This window comes from Saimiri boliviensis, chromosome 11 (genome assembly GCF_048565385.1).
Source record: "Saimiri boliviensis isolate mSaiBol1 chromosome 11, mSaiBol1.pri, whole genome shotgun sequence".
NCBI classification, from domain to species: Eukaryota; Metazoa; Chordata; class Mammalia; order Primates; family Cebidae; genus Saimiri; species Saimiri boliviensis.
This window is the reverse complement of record NC_133459.1, coordinates 95,053,201-95,070,917: the sequence shown is the minus strand read 5'-3', so window position 1 is coordinate 95,070,917 and position 17,717 is coordinate 95,053,201. Positions and strand designations below refer to the sequence as shown.

At 48.6% G+C, this 17,717-nt stretch overlaps 1 protein-coding gene across 1 annotated transcript in view; it reads left to right on the top strand.

The window, feature by feature from the left end:
- The first annotated feature begins 3,593 nt into the window (after nt 1-3,593).
- Nucleotides 3,594-17,717, top strand: part of PTGFRN (prostaglandin F2 receptor inhibitor) — an 81,004-nt gene continuing 66,880 nt past the window's right edge. The window contains exon 1 of the mRNA XM_039460858.2: nt 3,594-3,941. Within this exon, the coding sequence (XP_039316792.2) occupies nt 3,893-3,941 (49 nt within the window). The 5' untranslated portion in view covers nt 3,594-3,892. The remainder of the gene's footprint in view (nt 3,942-17,717) is intronic.

Sequence of the window (17,717 nt, the reverse complement as noted above, 5' to 3'; positions counted from 1 at the left end):
AAATTTCTTTTTGCTTAGCAATCCCTCTTTAACTTGGGAAATACACACCTGCACACAGAATAAGGAAGATTGTGAGTGAAAGTGATTAGTGGGATGAAACCTTGCCATGGAACATAGTCCTTCCCCTAAGCCCCTGCTGAAGTGAGGTAGGGATCAGGGTCCTTTGGAGACTGTGTGTACAGGCACCGGAGTGGGCAGGGCCGACAACCCCAAGTCTAGGTGAATCTTAGAACAATTTCATTCACAGGGAACCTTTTAACATTTTCATTCACAAAGTTAAATAATATGATGATGTTTTTGCCTGATCTCAGCAAGGAAACTTGTTTGGCATAATAGTATGAGGACTTTTGTGAGGCTTTAGGGGTATCACCTGCAGAAAGACATACGTAACCAAAAGACTGTAATGCCGGACTGCTGTGACCGGTGCCCCTGAGGGCACTATGACTGGATAAAAGAAACCCATGTCGTAACCTCCTTGGGGATGGGAGTGAATCAATTAGAATTGCTGGAGAGTGAGTCTTCCTGCCCCAGGCAGGCCTATAGACTAAGACAGGAGAACAATTAGTTGGGGCTGGCAAATAAATATCTTTCATAATAAAAGCATCATCAGATTCCAGAGTCATGAATTAACAAATCGTGCCAGTCTGTTGTGAATACTTCTTCCTTTATCCATTGGTAGTCAGGGATGTGCAAAGGGTGTGGTGGATAACCAACAGTCTAGAATTATTAATTTATGCTTAGTTTTTGTTACAAAAATGGCTCTTTAGGTTGACTCCCATGACAGGTAACTGCCGGCCACCAGCAGGCTATCCACTTCAGTCCTCATCCTACCTGCCTTACCTAGACAATTTTATTTATTCTCATCATTTCAACTGTCAACCACTGGTATTTCCACAATTGTAAGATGCACCATTAATTTAATAACACCTGGGGGTGGGTGAGGCGAGAGGAATCTATCACATTAAATACAGAACATCTATTGTGAGCTTATCCCTATACTCCACAGCTAAAGACCTACCAATTTTTCAAGACTCATTGCATAGTCATCCCGTCTGTGAAGCTTTCTCTGACAGCTTCCTCCTGGACTGACCACTCCCTTGTGGTGTCACGACTCTACCTTGCACATGCTACACAATGCACAAACTATAGGCTCCTCGAGGGCAGAAACTTCTGATTCATACCTGTACTTGCAGGATCCAGGCCAGTGTCTGCCATTAATTCCCTCTATAAATATACACTGGGACCTACCATGTGCTAGGGACAGTCCCTGACACGCATTGTTTATTAAACAAAAGAGTTGTTAAAACATCTACTCTGCCAGGCCCCGCACGGGGGCGGTGGCTCGTGCCTGTAATCCCAGCACTTCAGGAGGCCGAGGCGGGTGGATCACGAGGTCAGGAGATGGAGACCATTCTGGCTAGCATGGTGAAATCCTGTCTCTTAAAAAAAAAAAAAAAAACAAAAAAACAGCAACAACAAAAAACACCTACTCTGGGATACAAGGTGAAAATGCAACAGCCTCTGAGGTCCATGCATTATTCGACAGACATGGGGGCAGTGTACATGTTTTGCTACACCGAATGTGACTAAGTACCACAATGCGTGGCTCAGACATTGGGTGTTCCGTGTGATAAAGGAAAGATGGAGGATGAGCTGAAACCTGAGCTTCCAGAGGTGCCAGGCCCCACACTTTTCTGAAGCTCCGCTATCTTCCAAGGCCTAAGATTAGGGTGGCATTCAAGGTTGACTGAATGAAACTGGAAAACTTCCCTGCGAAATTCTAGGGAAGAATTGGGATGGGGTAGAGAATGGAATTACAGTGTGTATGAACAGAACCAGGAAAGGCTTGGTGGCAGAAATAAATTAAAAATCATTGTGTAAAATGTAAATACCACGAAATTTACCATTTTAACCTTAAAAAGTTTTTTAGAGACAGTGTCTCACTATGTTGCCCAAGTGTTCTCAAACTTCTAGCCAAAAAAAAAAAAAAAAAAAAGAAAAGAAAAGAAAAAGAAAGAGAGAAAAGAAAAAGTGCCTGCTCAGTGGCTCAGACCTATAATCCCAGTCCAGTGCTTTAGGAAGCCGAGGCGGGAGAATCCTTTGAGCCTGGGAGTTCGAGACTCACCTGGGCAACATAGGGAGACTCCAATCTCTACAAAAAAATAAAAAATAAAAACAATTAGCTGGTGTGTGGTGGCACACACCTGTGGTCCCAGCTACTTGAGAGACAGAGGTGGGAAGAACGCTGATGGGTGCGGGGTAAGCAGGGTCCTGCCTGAGGGCTGGTCCACTGCACTCCAGCCTGGGTGACAGATCGAGACCTTGTCTCAAAAACTAACGAAAGAAACGAAACAAAACAAAAACTCCTAGCCTCAAGCAACAGTGCCCCCGCCCCCCACCCCACCTCAGCCTTCTGAGTAGCTGGCATTACAGATACCAGTTACCATGCCTGGCTCTTTTAAACATTTCTAAGTGTACCATTCAGTGGCATTAAGTACAATAACGTTGCACCACCGGGAATGAATTTCTAAGCCTCTTTCCCAAGGGTTCATACCTGACTAATCACACATTTGATAGTGGAAATAAGAAACACTTGTTGGTTGAAAGACAAACGCGTTAAGAGTAAAAGTAGTGTTCTTCCCCAGTGAGGGCAGTTTCCGCAGGAGCATCTGTGGTCCGCTTTGCAGATATGAATGAAAGCCTGGTGAGGGCAGCGGGCACCAGGGCTGCTCCTTGCCTGTTTGAGTCATGTTTGCTAAGTTTAAGCAAGGAATGCTCCATTTCTCTCAATACCGTGGGGCCTTTTGTAATCAAATCAAAAGCACAAAATATTGTGGGGGGGGGGAAGGGGAGAGAATCTTTATTGGCAACCAGCTGTGTCCACTTAGAGCGATAAATATGAAATCTTAAGAGCACGTTCTATATGAAGTACTACAGCTATTAATACCCTTGGGTTTTGTTGTTGTGTTCGTTTTTTCAAATGTGTCTTTGTGGGGAGTTGTTCCAATCAGGGCCACAGGCGCGGAGGAGAGGAAGGGAGGCCCACCCACTGGTGTGTGGGCAGAGTCAAGAGAGCAGGGTTCTGATCCCGCCTCTTCCCTGTGAATCCTGGGGGTACCTCACCGAAACACTTAAGGCCTCGGTATGATAGAGGTTGGAATCCGTGGCCTTTGAAAGTCCTTTCAGCTCCTTCACTCCTATCTGGATAATTTTTGGCAAAGGCCAAGTGGCTGGTTGGTGGGGTGCTTAGCTCAGGACCAGAGGCTGAACCAGCGGGGAGTTGGCTGAGGATAGACTAGACACGCGTGGGTGTGATGGAACGGGGGTGTCCCGGATAGGGCTAAAACGATGGGATTTCCAGACGAGTCTTTCCCAGGCCAACTTTTAAAGGTCGGAGGAAAGTTTCTCGTGGGGTGGGGGCCCGGAGGGGGAGGGCACGGTGGGCTCCGACGCCTCCTCGCCTTTAAGCGGGTGGCCCCGGCGCTTTCTCCGTTACCTGGAGCGGGGAGGGGCTTGGGAAAGTTTGTGTTTGTTGCTGGCAAAGCGCCGGATGGGAGGCGCGGGCGGGCGGGCGGGCGCTGCGGTTCTTCCTTTCTGCTTTCGGGAAGCGGTCGGGGCTGCACACTCGGAGCGGCGGGGCCGGCTCCAGGGCCCGGGCGGCTGCAGGAGGGAGGGAAGGAGGCGGGAGGGAGCGAGCGGAGCCAGGGGCGCACGTACGCCCCAGCGCTGGGATTTATCGGCTCGCGGGGAGAGCGGAGCAGGCGCGCGGCCCAGGCGGAGGAGCGCCGACTCTGGAGCAGCCGGAGCTGGAGGAGGAGGAGGAGGAGAGGCGGCGGGGAAGGCGGAGGAGGAGGAGGAGGAGGAGGGGGAGAGTCGCTCCCGCCGGGCGAGCATGGGGCGCCTGGCGCCGAGGCCGCTGCTGCTGGCGCTCCTGTGGCTGGGTGAGTGTGCGCGGGGCCGGCGGGGCGCGGGGGGACTGGCGGGGCCCTGGGGGGCTCGGCGGGGCGCGGCTGCAGCGCGCGGCCTGGGGCGCAGAGAGTGCTCGGGCTGCTCGCGGGAAACCCGGCCGGGGAGCGCGGGCGGCTCGGCCCGGAGGGGAGCGGCCGTGGGGCCGCCCGGAGCCTGGCGCGAATCCGCCCGGGCCCAGCGCACGGGGTGCAAGTGGCCGCTCCGCCGGGCCGAGCCTCGCCCCCCACATGTGCCGGGGGGAGTGGCCCGGGCCCGGCTTTTCCCGGCCCTCCCTACCTGTTGGCCGCCGAGAGCCCGGCTCACCTTGAACTCCCGGCCCGGAAGGTGCTGCGGTCCCGGCGCGGGTCCCCGGCTCGGAGCGGAAATGTGAGCCCGGGATCTGCCCCGCCATAGCCGCCGCCGGCCGCGCCGCTCTTCCCCGAGCCCGCGCGGAGTTGCCTTTCCAGGGAAGCGACAGAATCCTCCAACTTCCTTCCACGAAGGTCACACCGCGGCCCCGAGCGTTACGGTGGAAATCGGCGTGCGAGCCCTGCCGTCATTTTCGTCGTGGCTGGGGCTTGTGCCTCAGTCTTTTCTTTTAGCTTTTCTTGAAGCTGCCTAGCTGCATATTTATACACAAAGACCTAAGAGCCTGGCTTCTCCAACTTTTTCTACCTGTTACTTTTCCTCCCTTACTGTCCCCTCGGCTTCCACCCTCCGGAAACCCTCGGTGCCCTGTGAGGTTTTGGCCCAGTGCCCTCCCCCCACCCAAGGAATCTTTTGTGGGTTTTTTCCCTCTCCATTTTCCATTCACTCCATACACAGACACCATCTTCACATAGATCCACATGGTGATCCTAGCCAGCCACGGAAATATGTTTGTTAAGTGCCCACCGTGGTACCCCAGGGCTGACCCTTAAACGCTTTGATATTCTTGGATCCTTGTGGTCAGTGTCAACCAGGACGAGATGATTCCTGTGACCTGGCCTGGGGTTCTCTTCCAAGCCCCTAGAGAAGGCAGATCTGAGCCTTTTACAGAGCGCGTGCTGTGCGGTGTCCGTCCCATCCAGGTCCCAGCTGCACACAGGGCAAATGACTCCTCTGCACTTATGGCCAGAGGGTCCCAGAGGAGGCCTTCTACAGCCACTCCCCTGCTGGGAACACGGGGGGGCCCACACTACTCTAACCTCCTTGGCTCCTGCTGCTGGTGAACCAGCCTTGCTAGCTACTCTGTTTTCTTCCTTCACCTTGAAGGGATTTTCTGAACTCTCCCTAATAGAGCTCCGTCCAGCCACGTTGCCTTCAGCGGCAGCCAGTGTGCAGAGAGCTTCCATATCTTCCAGTTAGTTTTATGGCATCTCTTCTAACGTTCCTGATTCTGGTGCTTTGCTTTTATCTTTGAAACAAGGTCTCACTCTGCCACCCAGTCTGGAGTGCAGTGGCACTCCACAGCTCACTGAAGCCTCAAACTCCTGGGCTCATGTGATGCTCCCACCTCAGCCTCCCGAAGTGCTGGGATTCCCGGCATGCTCCACCACACCCGGTGCTAATGCTTTTCATCTTTACTTTTCACTCTGGGACCCTATGTTTGTGGCACGCTGCTGTGATAGTCCACACACATTAATTGACTTTGTGTCTGGGTCAAGCAGGGCCGTGGCCTAGGTTTGCACAGATTGTGCACTGTACAGCTTCAGGAGCTGCTGTTCACTTTGTAGCCTATGGGAATGACTCCCCCTAGAGTTGTGCAGTTCTCTGAACAACCTGGGTACCAGTTAGGGTGGAATGAGGTAGAACTTTCAAAACAATGCCCTTGAGTAATCATCATAAGGGGGGAAGAGGGAGGGGGCAAAGAGAGACTGACAAAAGCAAAATAGAAGTGGGGAAAGCACAACTTGGGGAAATCTTGATTGTACCCCAACATATCCTGTCCTGGCTGGAGGCCTCCTATGAGCTCCACAGGGAATTTCTGTGATGTCACCAGCCAGTGCCTTTTCACCTGACAGTCCTGTGACCCATGGATGACTCTCCTGATAACCGCTGCCACAGAATCTCGCTCGGTGTAGCTTCAGCCTGACCTCTGGGAAGGTCTCCCTGTGTTATACTACTCTAGCACTGTACCGATCCCTGAAATGTAATACGTCGATCAGCAAGATCCTCTTTCCTCCTGGGGTGTGACCTGGGGGTATAATCTTGGTATCGCTGCTCTTTGTGATCTCCACTTTCACACAGTTTCTCAATTCTTGGCTTTCCCCAAAGCACAGACTCCAGCTTCTTCCTTTCCTTCCTGTTTCTACGGCTACTGTCTTGGCCCAGGTCCCGACGGTTTCCCACACAGTTGGTGTCTTCTTGGTTGATTCTTTCTTCCAGCTTCCCGTTTAAGCTCATCCTTTTCCTAAAGGATCATTTTTGAGGCTCCCACCTGTCCTCACTGGGTCCTCATGACTTTCCTCCAAGGAGATGTTACCCCTTGTGTCCCTTCCCTCTGGTCTTCTCTGGCCCAGACACTTCATTCCAGCTAACCTGTTGGCTCTCCTTTATGGAGACTATATTAAACCTTCCGCCCTCTTCTACTTCTCACCTCTTGCCTGTGTCTGAATATTTCCTTTTTCCCCTAAAACTCACTTTCTCTATGAAGCCTTCCTAAGCCTACCTACCGTGATCACACCAGAACCCACCCCGCCTCATAGAGCAGGTTTCACATCCATTGCCTGTGTCTGACCTCTCTTGCCTGTCCACTCAGTGTGGCATTTCTTGAGTGGCCACTCTGTGTGTAACTATGTGTTCAATGCTGGGAGTCCCAGACAAATGACCAAGACACAGCATCTCCCTGAGCGGCTGGTGGGTGTGAGTGGACAGAGAATAAAACGGCTAACCACTGAATGAAATACCTGACGTATTTCATTCAGTCCTGTGGTTAGCCGTTTTATTCTCTCAAACAAGGGAGGGGATGATTAATTTAGACTTAGGGGTTGGGGCTGGTTTCGCTGAAGAGGTGACATTTGATCTGAGCCTTGAGGATAATTAGAATTTTGAAAGAAAGGATAGAAGAGCATTCCAGGCTCTGGGGAAAAGCCTGAAGTGTGGATGAGTGAAAGTACATGGCTCATTCAGAAATGGCACATAAGTTCCAGGTAGCTGGAGCTGGGAGAACAAGGAAATAATGGGGGTACAGTTATTTGGGGAAGGAGGAAATAATGGGGGAAGAACGGTAGGTTTCGGTTATATCCTGTGGGTTTTTTGTTTTGTTTTTTTTGGACATGGAATTTTCACCCTTGTTGAGCAGGCTGGAATACAATGCTGAGATATCGGCTTATTGCAATCTCCGCCTCCTGGGTTCAATCAATTCTCCTGCCTCAGCCTCCCGAGTAGCTGGGATTACAGGCATGTGCTAGCACGCCTGGCTAATTTTTTGTGTTTTTAATAGAGATGGAGTTTCACCATGTTGGCCAAGCTGGTCTTGAACTCCTGACCTCAGGTGATCTGCCCACCTTGGCCTCCCAAAGTGCTGGGCTTACAGGATGAGCCATCACACACGGCCGATCCTGTAGGTTTTGCATGCTGCGCCGAGGAGTCTGGACTGGGAGGGGTAGATCTGTTGGCGTTCAGGGTGTTGCCAGGCAGTCTGTGCCCTATCGTTAGAGCATATATTTTCTTCACTGTATGTAGTTGTCTGTTCCCTACCCTGATTTTTTTTCCCCTGGGGGCAGGGGAAACGTAGGTTTTGTTCACTACAACATCCCTATTACTAATAAGATATATAACCCATACGGGATGTTTGATACCTACTGGCTGACTGAATACTTATAAATATATATGTTATTTTTTTCTGTAGGAATGGGTAGCCATTAAAAGTTTGTAGGGCGAGATTAGCAGGACAGGATGATGTGTTTGAGAAGAGTAAACCCTCACCTAGTGCAACATAAATTGGAGAGTAGAAGGCATGGAGATTGTGGGGTGGGATTAACATATTCTCTTTATTTAGGTCTTTATTTTTGCAGACCTGTTGTAAATGTCAAAAGCTTTACGTCTGTATTTGAAAAGGACTTTGTATTAATTAAGTAGGCTAACCTGCTCTAACAAGTAAACTCAAAGCATAGTGGTTCACACAATAGATGTGTCTTATGTAAAAATGTGAAGGAGGTGCTTCGGAGGGAAAGGTTGGGTGGGGACCCTGCTTCACACAGTCATTCTGGCTCCCAGGCTGGCGGCAGTTCCGCTGTCTTCAACTCACAGTTTCTGGAATCGCTTTGGTAGTCGTCATCACCAATCTAGCCCCTACAAAGGAGGAAAGAGCATGGAGTAGAAATATATGGAGTCTTTGTGGGTCAAACTTGAAAGTGGCACACATCGTTTCTACACACATTCTATTGGAGAGAATTTGGGTGTAAGCCACACTAGCTGTAAGGAAAGCTGGGAAGCCATGTGCCAGCTACTATGGAAGAAGGGAAGGACAGATTTTGAGGGAACAGCCAGAAGTCTCTATGTTACTTACGAAGGATATAAGATCAAAAGAAAAATGTGGGCTAAACACGGTGGCTCACCCCTGCAATCCCAGCACTTTGGGAGGCCAAGGCAGGAGGATTGCTTGAGATCAGGAGATCCAGACCAGCCTGTGCAACATAGTGAGACCTCCATCTCTACCGAGAAATAAGAAAAGTTAGCCAGGTATGGTAGCTGTGGTTTCAGCTATGTGGGAGGCTGAGTGGGGAGGATCACTTGAGCCTGGGAGGTCAAGGCTATAGGGAGCCCTGATCGCACCACTGCACTCCTGCTTGGGCAACAGAGCAAGATCCTGTCTCAAAAAAAAAAAAAAAAAAAAAAAAACAAGGAAAGAAAATGCATCCACACTCCTACCCAGGCATAGCCACTCCTATTTAACGTGTGTGTGTGTGTGTGTGTGTGTGTGTGTGTGTGTGTGTGTGTCTGCTTACTGAATATTTTGCTTATTTTTTTCCTTATAGCTTCTGTACAAGGCTCTGTATCTAATGGACACAGTAATAACAGCTACTATTTCTAGTGTGCATGTTGAGCGTCAGGCTCTGATATACATTCTGATATTTATTCCTCACAGTAATACTTTGAGGAACTCACTATTATTTTCTCCTTATTACAGATAGGAAACTGATGCCCAGGAAAGTTAGATAACTTGTTCAGAGTCATACAGATACTCCCTAGCAAACCCAGGAGCTGATCTCAGGACTCCGTTCTGCCTCTGCTAATGCAGTTGACTAATGTTCGCTAAACCTTATGCTGTGTATTGCTTGAGATTAGTTTAGGCAAAGAAGGATGATAGTGGTTTGAAAGTGAAATTGCATTTCAAAATAGGAGGATCCAGGGTGAGTGCAGTCCAGGCACACTTCCTGAAGGGAAGGGCAGTGCCAGCACGCACCTCGGAGGTGTGGCGTCTCTGCAACCCTAGCTGGTGGCCACAACTGCTCTGAGGACAGGGGCTGAAAGTTACTGCCTCTGGAAAGCACCAAAGGAGGAGGAAGGCCAGCGGGAGGAGCCCCAGTGAATCCATCCAGCTTTAACAGTCTTTGAAGTACTGTGGGCTTCAGAGATTCCTTGGCACTCATTTTAGCCTTGTTAACAGAATTCCTGTATGTGCCAAGCTGATTAATGCCTGCCCTGGCTATAATTATTCTTATTAGCCTGCTGAATAGGACCTCTAGTTGTCAGTGATCGTTCCTTACAAGGCAGCGGGCTAGCCGGCGTTTATACGGCTATTTGGTTTCAGTGATGAGCTGCTGAGCTGATGTTCCCCCCATAGATTGAATGTACATTTTCATATTGGCACTGCGTCTGGCAGTTGAATAAGGTGTGTGCCTGTCTGTCAGTGTGTGTCTGCATCTCACTTTATCAAATGAAGTTGGAGGGACGCTGTCCAGACAGTTCATAGCTGTTCCGTTTAATTGCATTGGTTTCTTAAAAGCAGGGTTGCAGGGTCATTTGACTCTGCTTTGGGAAAATAACTTGAACTGGCAAAAATTCTTCATAATTTATCTTCTGGAAAAGACGAAGTGCTGCAGTTGGCACAGTTAGCGGTTTTTTCGATCTTGGAATATTTCTCCCCATACCAACTGTAGACTTTGGGAAGCAACAGAATTAGACCCAGTAGTCAACATCGTCACTCCTCAGCCATAGGCGTTTCCAGCGGGCTGGCGATCATGACACTGTGCATTTGCTTGTGTTCTTCCAATGCCGATTTCTCCACGATACACTGTAAGGTTTGTGGTAGATGATGGAGTCACTGTGCAGCATGATTCAAGTGTGCAGCATGATTCAAGTGTAAGTAAAATGTTCTGGGACCTTAACTGCATCCTGTTTCACACCTTTATAAGCAGTTGGAATATGAAAATATTTACATCACTTGGGGTATTCATAGGAGTGGAGAAGAACCCGTGGCTGGTGTTGCTCTGTCTAGGATTAATTTGGCTTAGAACAGTGAAGACTGGAATTGTGCTTAAGGGTTCCGGGCACATTTCAGAGTGGGTGCTACCTTGGAATCCTAATGAAAAAGAGATAGTGTGCAGACACATGAGTTACTTCTTGGAGCTTAAAGGTGACACCAAGTCAAGAATATTCTGATATTGGCTCTTCCTTGCTCTTATTTAGAGCTGGACTAGACAGAACTCCCCAGCTTGTGGGCCATGGTAAGGGACCCACATGTGTTTCAGGTGGGTTGTCATGATATTGATACCCACAGGGCAGGGGCTGCCTGTAAATCCAAAGGCCTGCTTACCCAGAGAGCTATGCAGATATATCATTTCCTGTGTGTGCTATGATTTGACGAGGGATAGCAGTTCTCTCCACTTGGTGAGCTATAGCCCTTAGCCCCAGCCTTGGAATGAGCTGTTTGAAGATGCAAGGTGAGCAGCTCAGTAACATGGCTAGCAGCTCATTTATTCAGCAAATATTGAGCAAGTGCCTGCTATTACATGCCAGGCATTGCTCTGAGGATTCCTCTATGAACAGAGCAGACTCAGATCTGCCCTCCAAGGGTCAGACAGGATGTCCGAGATGTCAGAAGGTGGACGATTGAGATGAGGGTCAAGGGCAGGTTCTTGGAAATGCCTGCAGTGAGGAGACAGGAAATGAAAGGGAGAGTTCTGGGAGTAGTCAGGGAACAGAAGTACCAGGAGAGCATGCTGTCGGAAGCCAAGCAGAGATGGGTGTGAGTGGACTTGTTAAAGAGGGATTGGTCACATGCTGCTGCAGAACTGGAAGGATAAAGACAGAGGAGCCCTTGGATATGGGCACCGTGAAGTCTGTCCGACGATGAAGGAGGAAGAAAAATCACAGAACTTGAGAAGTGGGTGGAATGGGGAAGGAGCTGAGTCAGAAATGATCGCCACCTTTTACGCGGCGTGGAGCAGAAGACCACTGTGAGGGCAGTGGCTCAGCACGGCAGAACTGACCAAGTCGAACAGGATCCGGGAGTCGCCAAGCATGCTCGCAGGCCAGCTGGGAGACTCTAGGGGCAAAGGACAGGCTGAAGAGCGGTGAGCAGGCATGACTACTGGGTGTGGACTCCAGATAAGGTGGCACAGGGGGGTTGGGGTGCAAGTCGGAGCTCTTTGAGGAGCCAGAGAAAAGGGAAGGGAGAGGGAGAGGAGACATGGAAAGAGCAGTGTGGTGTGGCGTGCAGTCTCTGCAGCGCTCTCAGACTTCCCAACCCTAGAGTGACCCCAAAGCTTCCACAGACATGCTAGTTACAGGTTATCTCTGTGTTCCCTTGTTCCCCCTCTCTCTCTTTACAACAGGATCTCGCACTATCACTGCAGCTGGATTACAGTGGTGCAATCACGACTCATTGCAGCATGAAACTCCTGGGCTCAAACAATCCTCCCACTTAAGCCTCCTGAATAGCTAGGACTGCAGGTGTGCACCACCATGCCTGGCTAATTTTTTTATCTTTTATCTTTTTTTCTTTCTTTCTTTTTTTTTTTGAGATAAAGTCTCGCTCTGTCACCCAGGCTGTAGTTCGGTGGTGTGATCTCAGCTCACTGCAACCTCCGCCTCCCAGGTTCAAGCAGTTCTCCTTTCTCAGCCTCCTGAGTAGCTGAGGTGCCCGCCACCACGTCTGGCTAGTTTTTGCGTTTTTAGTAGAGACAGGGTTTCACCATATTGGCCAGGCTGCTCTCAAATTCCTGACCTCGTGATCTACCTGCCTCAGTCTCCCAAAGTGCTGGGGTTACAGGCATGAGCCACTGTGCCCAGTCATTTTTTTAATCTTTTTCTAGAGGCAGGGTCTTGCTGTGTTTCTTAGGCTGGCCTCAAACTCCTGGCCTCAAGTGATCCTCCTGCCTCAGCCTCCCAAGATGTGGTGAGCCACTGCCCCTGACCTGTATCTTCCCTTTCTTTATCTGCACACATAAAGTTTCCTCTGTGTCCCTCTGGATGTCTTCTTCCATGTTGATTGGTAGAATTAACTTACTCTCTGATAGCTTTTAGGTCTTTGGCTGTCAGGTGGAATCTCTAGCACAACGCAAAGACGGATTATGAAACGCAAGGGACTCTTGCGTTTCATAATCCATCTTTCTTTCATTCACATCAGCTAAGAAGATTTTAATAGTTTGTATTACAAATAAACCATTACTTGTGTGTTTTTAAAACCTACTTCTGTTCTTTATACCCTTCCATCCTTGCCTCATCTCCCAATTAAAAGAGGCAAAGCTAGGGTTCAGGCTTCAGAGTCAGCCTTTCATTTGAATCCTGCCTCTCCTCAGTGTGAACCTTGGACAGGTTTTCCAGCCTCTCTGAATCTCATTTTCTGTCTCTGTGAAATAGGAATAATACCTCACTGTCAGGTTTTTCATGAAGATCAAAAATAACATATTTAGAAAAACGCAAACATAGTGTATTTAAGTTCTTAGAACTCGGCTACCCCAGGTGTGTTCTGGGGACCAGCAGCATTGGCAGCACCTGGGGGAATCTCAGGTCCAACCTTGTGAATGGAAGTTTGCATTTGAACAAGATCCCCAGGAGATTCGAATGCATGCTACAGTTTGAGGAGCGTGTCTGGAGGAGTGTTTGGCACACAACGTACTTGGTAGTCTGGGCTTTCTCAGTGGGTCTGAGGCAAAGCCATGGTCAGAGTCAGAGCTGGAGGAGAGTGGGCTAGGCTGGACCTCAAGGGAATGTGACAGGCATTCAGTTAGCAATAAAGGGTGAAGGATAGCATAGGTCTGTAGTGGACGCAGTGGGCCTAGTTTTGTGGCTTTACCCACCAAGTTTGGCAGCTCTCTCCATGGAATAAGGGTGGAAGGATGAGGGATAAAGGACCCAAGGGAATTGATGAGAACATCACAGACAAAACTGGCCACGGAGTACAGGTGGGATAGGCAGGTGAGTGGGGCTTCCAGACCTGATGTCCCTGCAGAAGTTCTGAGGGCCTGGAGGACATCATGAGGGCATTAAAGCAGACTCTGAGGTGCAAGGGGGTGGGTAGTCTAGGAAAATAGGAGGTGATGGTCAAGAGAGGTAACTTCTGAGTTCAAGGTTTTAGCAGCAGACATCTAAGGGGCGATAGGCTGGATGGCCAGTAGTCGCATAAGCATTTATTCAGAGGTTTTGCTTCTTCCACGATTTGGGCGGGTTGAGCTAATACCTGACTGGGTTGGGCCTGGATGGATTATGAAAGAGGAGTGTGACTCAGAAGCATTAGTCCCGGGTGCTGTGGGAAAAGGCAGTAACCTATGACCGAGACGAATTGGGGGCCAAGGAGCAGGTGTGATGCAGAGAAACCAATATGAGCATTCTTTTTTTCCCTAAGAAATTCCTGCCTGCCTTTTTTGTAGCATTTATTTTGTGCCAGGCACTATACTTTCTTTTCTTTGTTTAAAGAGGTGGGGTCTCCGTCACCTAGGCTGGAGTGTAATGTGGCGATGATAGCCCACTGCAGCCTCAACCTCCCAGGTTCAAGCGATCCTCCCACCTCAGCCTCCAGAGCAGCTGAGACTGCTAATGCACTTTCCATAGATTAACTCACTTCATAGTCCCATGAGGGTAGCCACTGTTGTTACCCTATTAGATAGGTGAGCAAACCGAGTCACAGAGAGGTGAAGTCACTTGCTCAGGGTCACAGTGTAAGTGGCAGAACTGGGATTCAAACCCAGGTAGCCTAGCTCCAGAGTCTGGGTTCATAACCGCAGGATACTACTCTGTCTTTCCTTGTTAGTCAATATATGTCTTTGAAAAAACTGAAAGGAATTGATATAATTAGTAGCTGAATTGTGAAAACAGTTGTACAGGAGGCTTGGATTTTGGCCCTTGTCCTTCTACTCACTCCTTTTGTGACTTTGGACAAGTAGCTGAATAGCTCTCGGCCCTTGTAAAAGAAGGATTGGGCTAGCTGATCCCGAAGGCCTCCCCTTCCATCTCCAGAATTCATTGAGTCCATACTGACCCCTGCTGTTGCCCATGTGGCCTCTTGGCCCAGCCCTGGCTTCCTGCCTGTCTTCCGAGCACTCCTTACAGTTCTGCAGCCTGAGCCTGTTGTCCCTCACCTGTATGGTGCCTCGTCACCACAGTGGGTCAGTGCCTCTGAGGGCTCTGGAAATTGTTCTGTTCTGTATTGCAACATTTCGACCTCCTTCCGGCCCATTTCCTGTGCACTAAGGATCTTTTCCCTGTGGTTGTCTAGGGTACAGAGGTGCCCCCACCACCAGGCTAACTGGGCTTTCAGACAGACCTCTGGGGAAAGTCACAGAAACAGGCGAACCAATAAGACATTTCTAGATGACAGACAGTTTCTTGTCGGTACTGATTTCTGTGTGTGCGTGTGCAAGTTTCGATGGAGGGTATCAACCACGAGCAAGCTGGGGCTGACTAATCAAGCCTCAGCCTTCAGAAATGTGACTTGTGTCTTCTCCCTTCAGCTTAGAGAAGAACCTGGAAGATGCTCCCCAGGTTGCCCTTTTCCCAGTACACCCCAGACCACAGTGTGAAGAGACATAGACATCTTCAGATGTGTATAAGTATTGCCACTACTTTGGATTTTACACCCTTCCTGAAGAGTAGAAGAGTTGAAATACTTTTTTTTTTTCCCCTCAAGCAGGGTCTTGCTCTGTTGCCCAGGCTGGAGTATAGTGGCATGATCTTGGTTCATTGCAACCACCGCCTCCTGGGTTCAAGCAATTCTCATGCCTCTGCCACCCAAGTAGATTATAGGCATGTGCCACCACGCCAGGCTAATTTTTATATTTTTAGTAGAGACAGGGTTTCGCCATGTTGGCCAGGCTGATCTTGAACTCTTGGCCTCAAGTGATCCGCCCACCTTGGCCTCCCAAAGTGCTGGAATTACAGGTGTGAGCTACGATGCCCAGCTGAAGAGTTGAAATTCTGACAACTCCAATCAATAGACTCAACTGGTTAAAAAATGTACCCCTAGTATTTGGGGACTTTCTTCCTTTTCATTGCTTTGGTCTAAACAAGGAAGGTTCAAAATGATGCTGGATAAATACCACCTACTAAAAGAATACCTTCTAGAAAGGCTGCATATTACAGAAGGAACTTGTGTGTATGAGCTCAGTCCTCACTGCATCTTGGCTGCTGCCTGGCCCTCCCTGGCTACTTTGAGGTGTTACTGTTGATGCTGCTGCTAAGCCCAGTGATTTCATCTCACTGGTTTTGGATCCAGATATTTTTGAGGCTTACCAAGAACTTGTGAATTCTGGGCTGTGTTTGAAGTAGCTTGCTGTCTTGTGCTGTTCCAGAGGTGAAGGGGTGGATGATGCTTTGTGAAACCATTGCCCCTTTATGACGTACTGAGAAGAGAATATTAGCTGATTTGGTGTCTGTCCGATGTATGCTACTTTGCTTATGTTGCAGTGAAGAGTTAAAAAACATGCGCACTTTTGGCACAACTATTCATTTTTCCATTTTCTGAAAGCTGGCACATCCAAACGTTTTCTTATTTATTAGAAGACATTATAGTCCATCATCTTTGAGAAATCGTTACAGTAAGTTCCAAGTTAAGACCATAGTGTCTAACTCATGGCATGGTACTTAGTCATGTTAGTCAAAGTCAAAACAGTTATGACCTTTGAAGGAGTAAATTGTGTCCAACTTTACTCTTCAGTACAGGTCATTGCTACTTTTCTTTGTGATTTTATTTTTTTAGTACTTCAGCAGCATTAAGGGAATATTGACTGTGTTTCTGGTGCAAGATTACAAAGTCCAAAATGGAATGGAACCAGTTATAACTGAATGGCAGAATGGATCATAGGTGTTTTATAAAGGCCTGGGTCAATGAGTTATTAGATCACTGTACATGTGTGGCTTTCAGAATTAGAGAGATGACACTGAGGCGGGGGCAATTATTACAGAAAAGCTCCATGGAGCAGGTGGTGCTGGAGAGTCAAGACCCAGGAACAGGAAATGCATTTCAGGTATGAAAGTGGGCAGTACAGTTTCTCAGAGGTGGGAGTAGATAGATGTGTGAGGTTGGTGTTCCAACCTTGGGGATTAGCTGACTTAAGCTGGAAAAGTAATAGAGACCTTAGGGGATGTGGATATTAAACTCTGGGGAGCAGGGGTTGGTAGAGAAGAAGAATGTGACCAAAGTCACCTGAAAGATGTTGGCAGCATCGCCAGCGCCCACAGAGCAGCTAAGAGCCGGCATGCGTGAGGCTGGAGAGGTCCGCTGGGGCTTACAGGAAGCCAGCCTGCTAAATTAAGGTGGTAAGTCAGGCCATAATCCTATTTTTGGTTGTTTCTTATAAGGAAAACAACTCACAAAACAATTACCGATGTTCCCCTCAGATGGTTTATCGGAGCATTTCTTCAAAGGACTGTCACCTGATAAGAGACGCAGATAAGTTTTAGAGCAATGATGGGGAATTTTAGTTGGTTTTCTATGGAAACAAGGTTTATGCAATCATGTGGTCTATTCATGGGAGTCCCACTTTCATTACCATTTATCCCACAAACAAGTATCAGTGGAAACAGCAGTATGAGTCCCAGAAAGCCTAACGTTGTACCTGGCTCATAAATAATTGGGAAAGGTACCTCTGTTAGCCCATCTAGGGAGGGCCACAGAGGCAGCAAGGTGGTATATGCTGATCAACGGTACCCTCAGGGACTCGCATTCCAGCACCCACTTAGCTTGTACCACAGGCTGAAAGGTAGTTATCATACAGGAGGAGGATGTGAGTTTGGTCGTTAGAAAACAGCAATGATGAGGCAAGCTCTGTTTTCCATCCAGAATGTTCATTTTAAGGCATTTGGGCCTCAAGACAAAGAAGTGTGAAAATTGAGTGTGGTATCAAGTGTCGGTGACCCCTCTTGGGGTTTTCCCAAGTGTACTTCACTCCAGGTCTTTAGAAATGACTGTAAGATAGATACACACAACACCTTCTTTGGTTTATCTATTTGTCTTGGAATTATTTCCAGTTATTTGATTCTTTACATTTCAAGTAAAGCCTCATCTCCTCAGAGAAATGAGGACACGTTTGGACCCAGGTGTGCTGCTGCCCACAGCAGGGTCCGGCCTGCATCAGCTCTTGGTGATGGGCGCTCACTGAGCCACCTTCCTTCAGGGCACAGCCATCAGTTTGTGATGATCTGTTTATTGGGATGAGCGTTTGTGGGTCTCACCCAACGGAAAGCAGCTTGAAAGCGGGGACATGTCTGTTTTTGCTTACCCCAGCATGTAGGAACTTGAATCTTTGAATAATTCAATTAATGTATGTGCTTAGAAAAATGCCTGTAACGGGTGGATCATGAGGTCAAGAGATTGGGACCGTCCTGGTCAACGTGGTGAAACC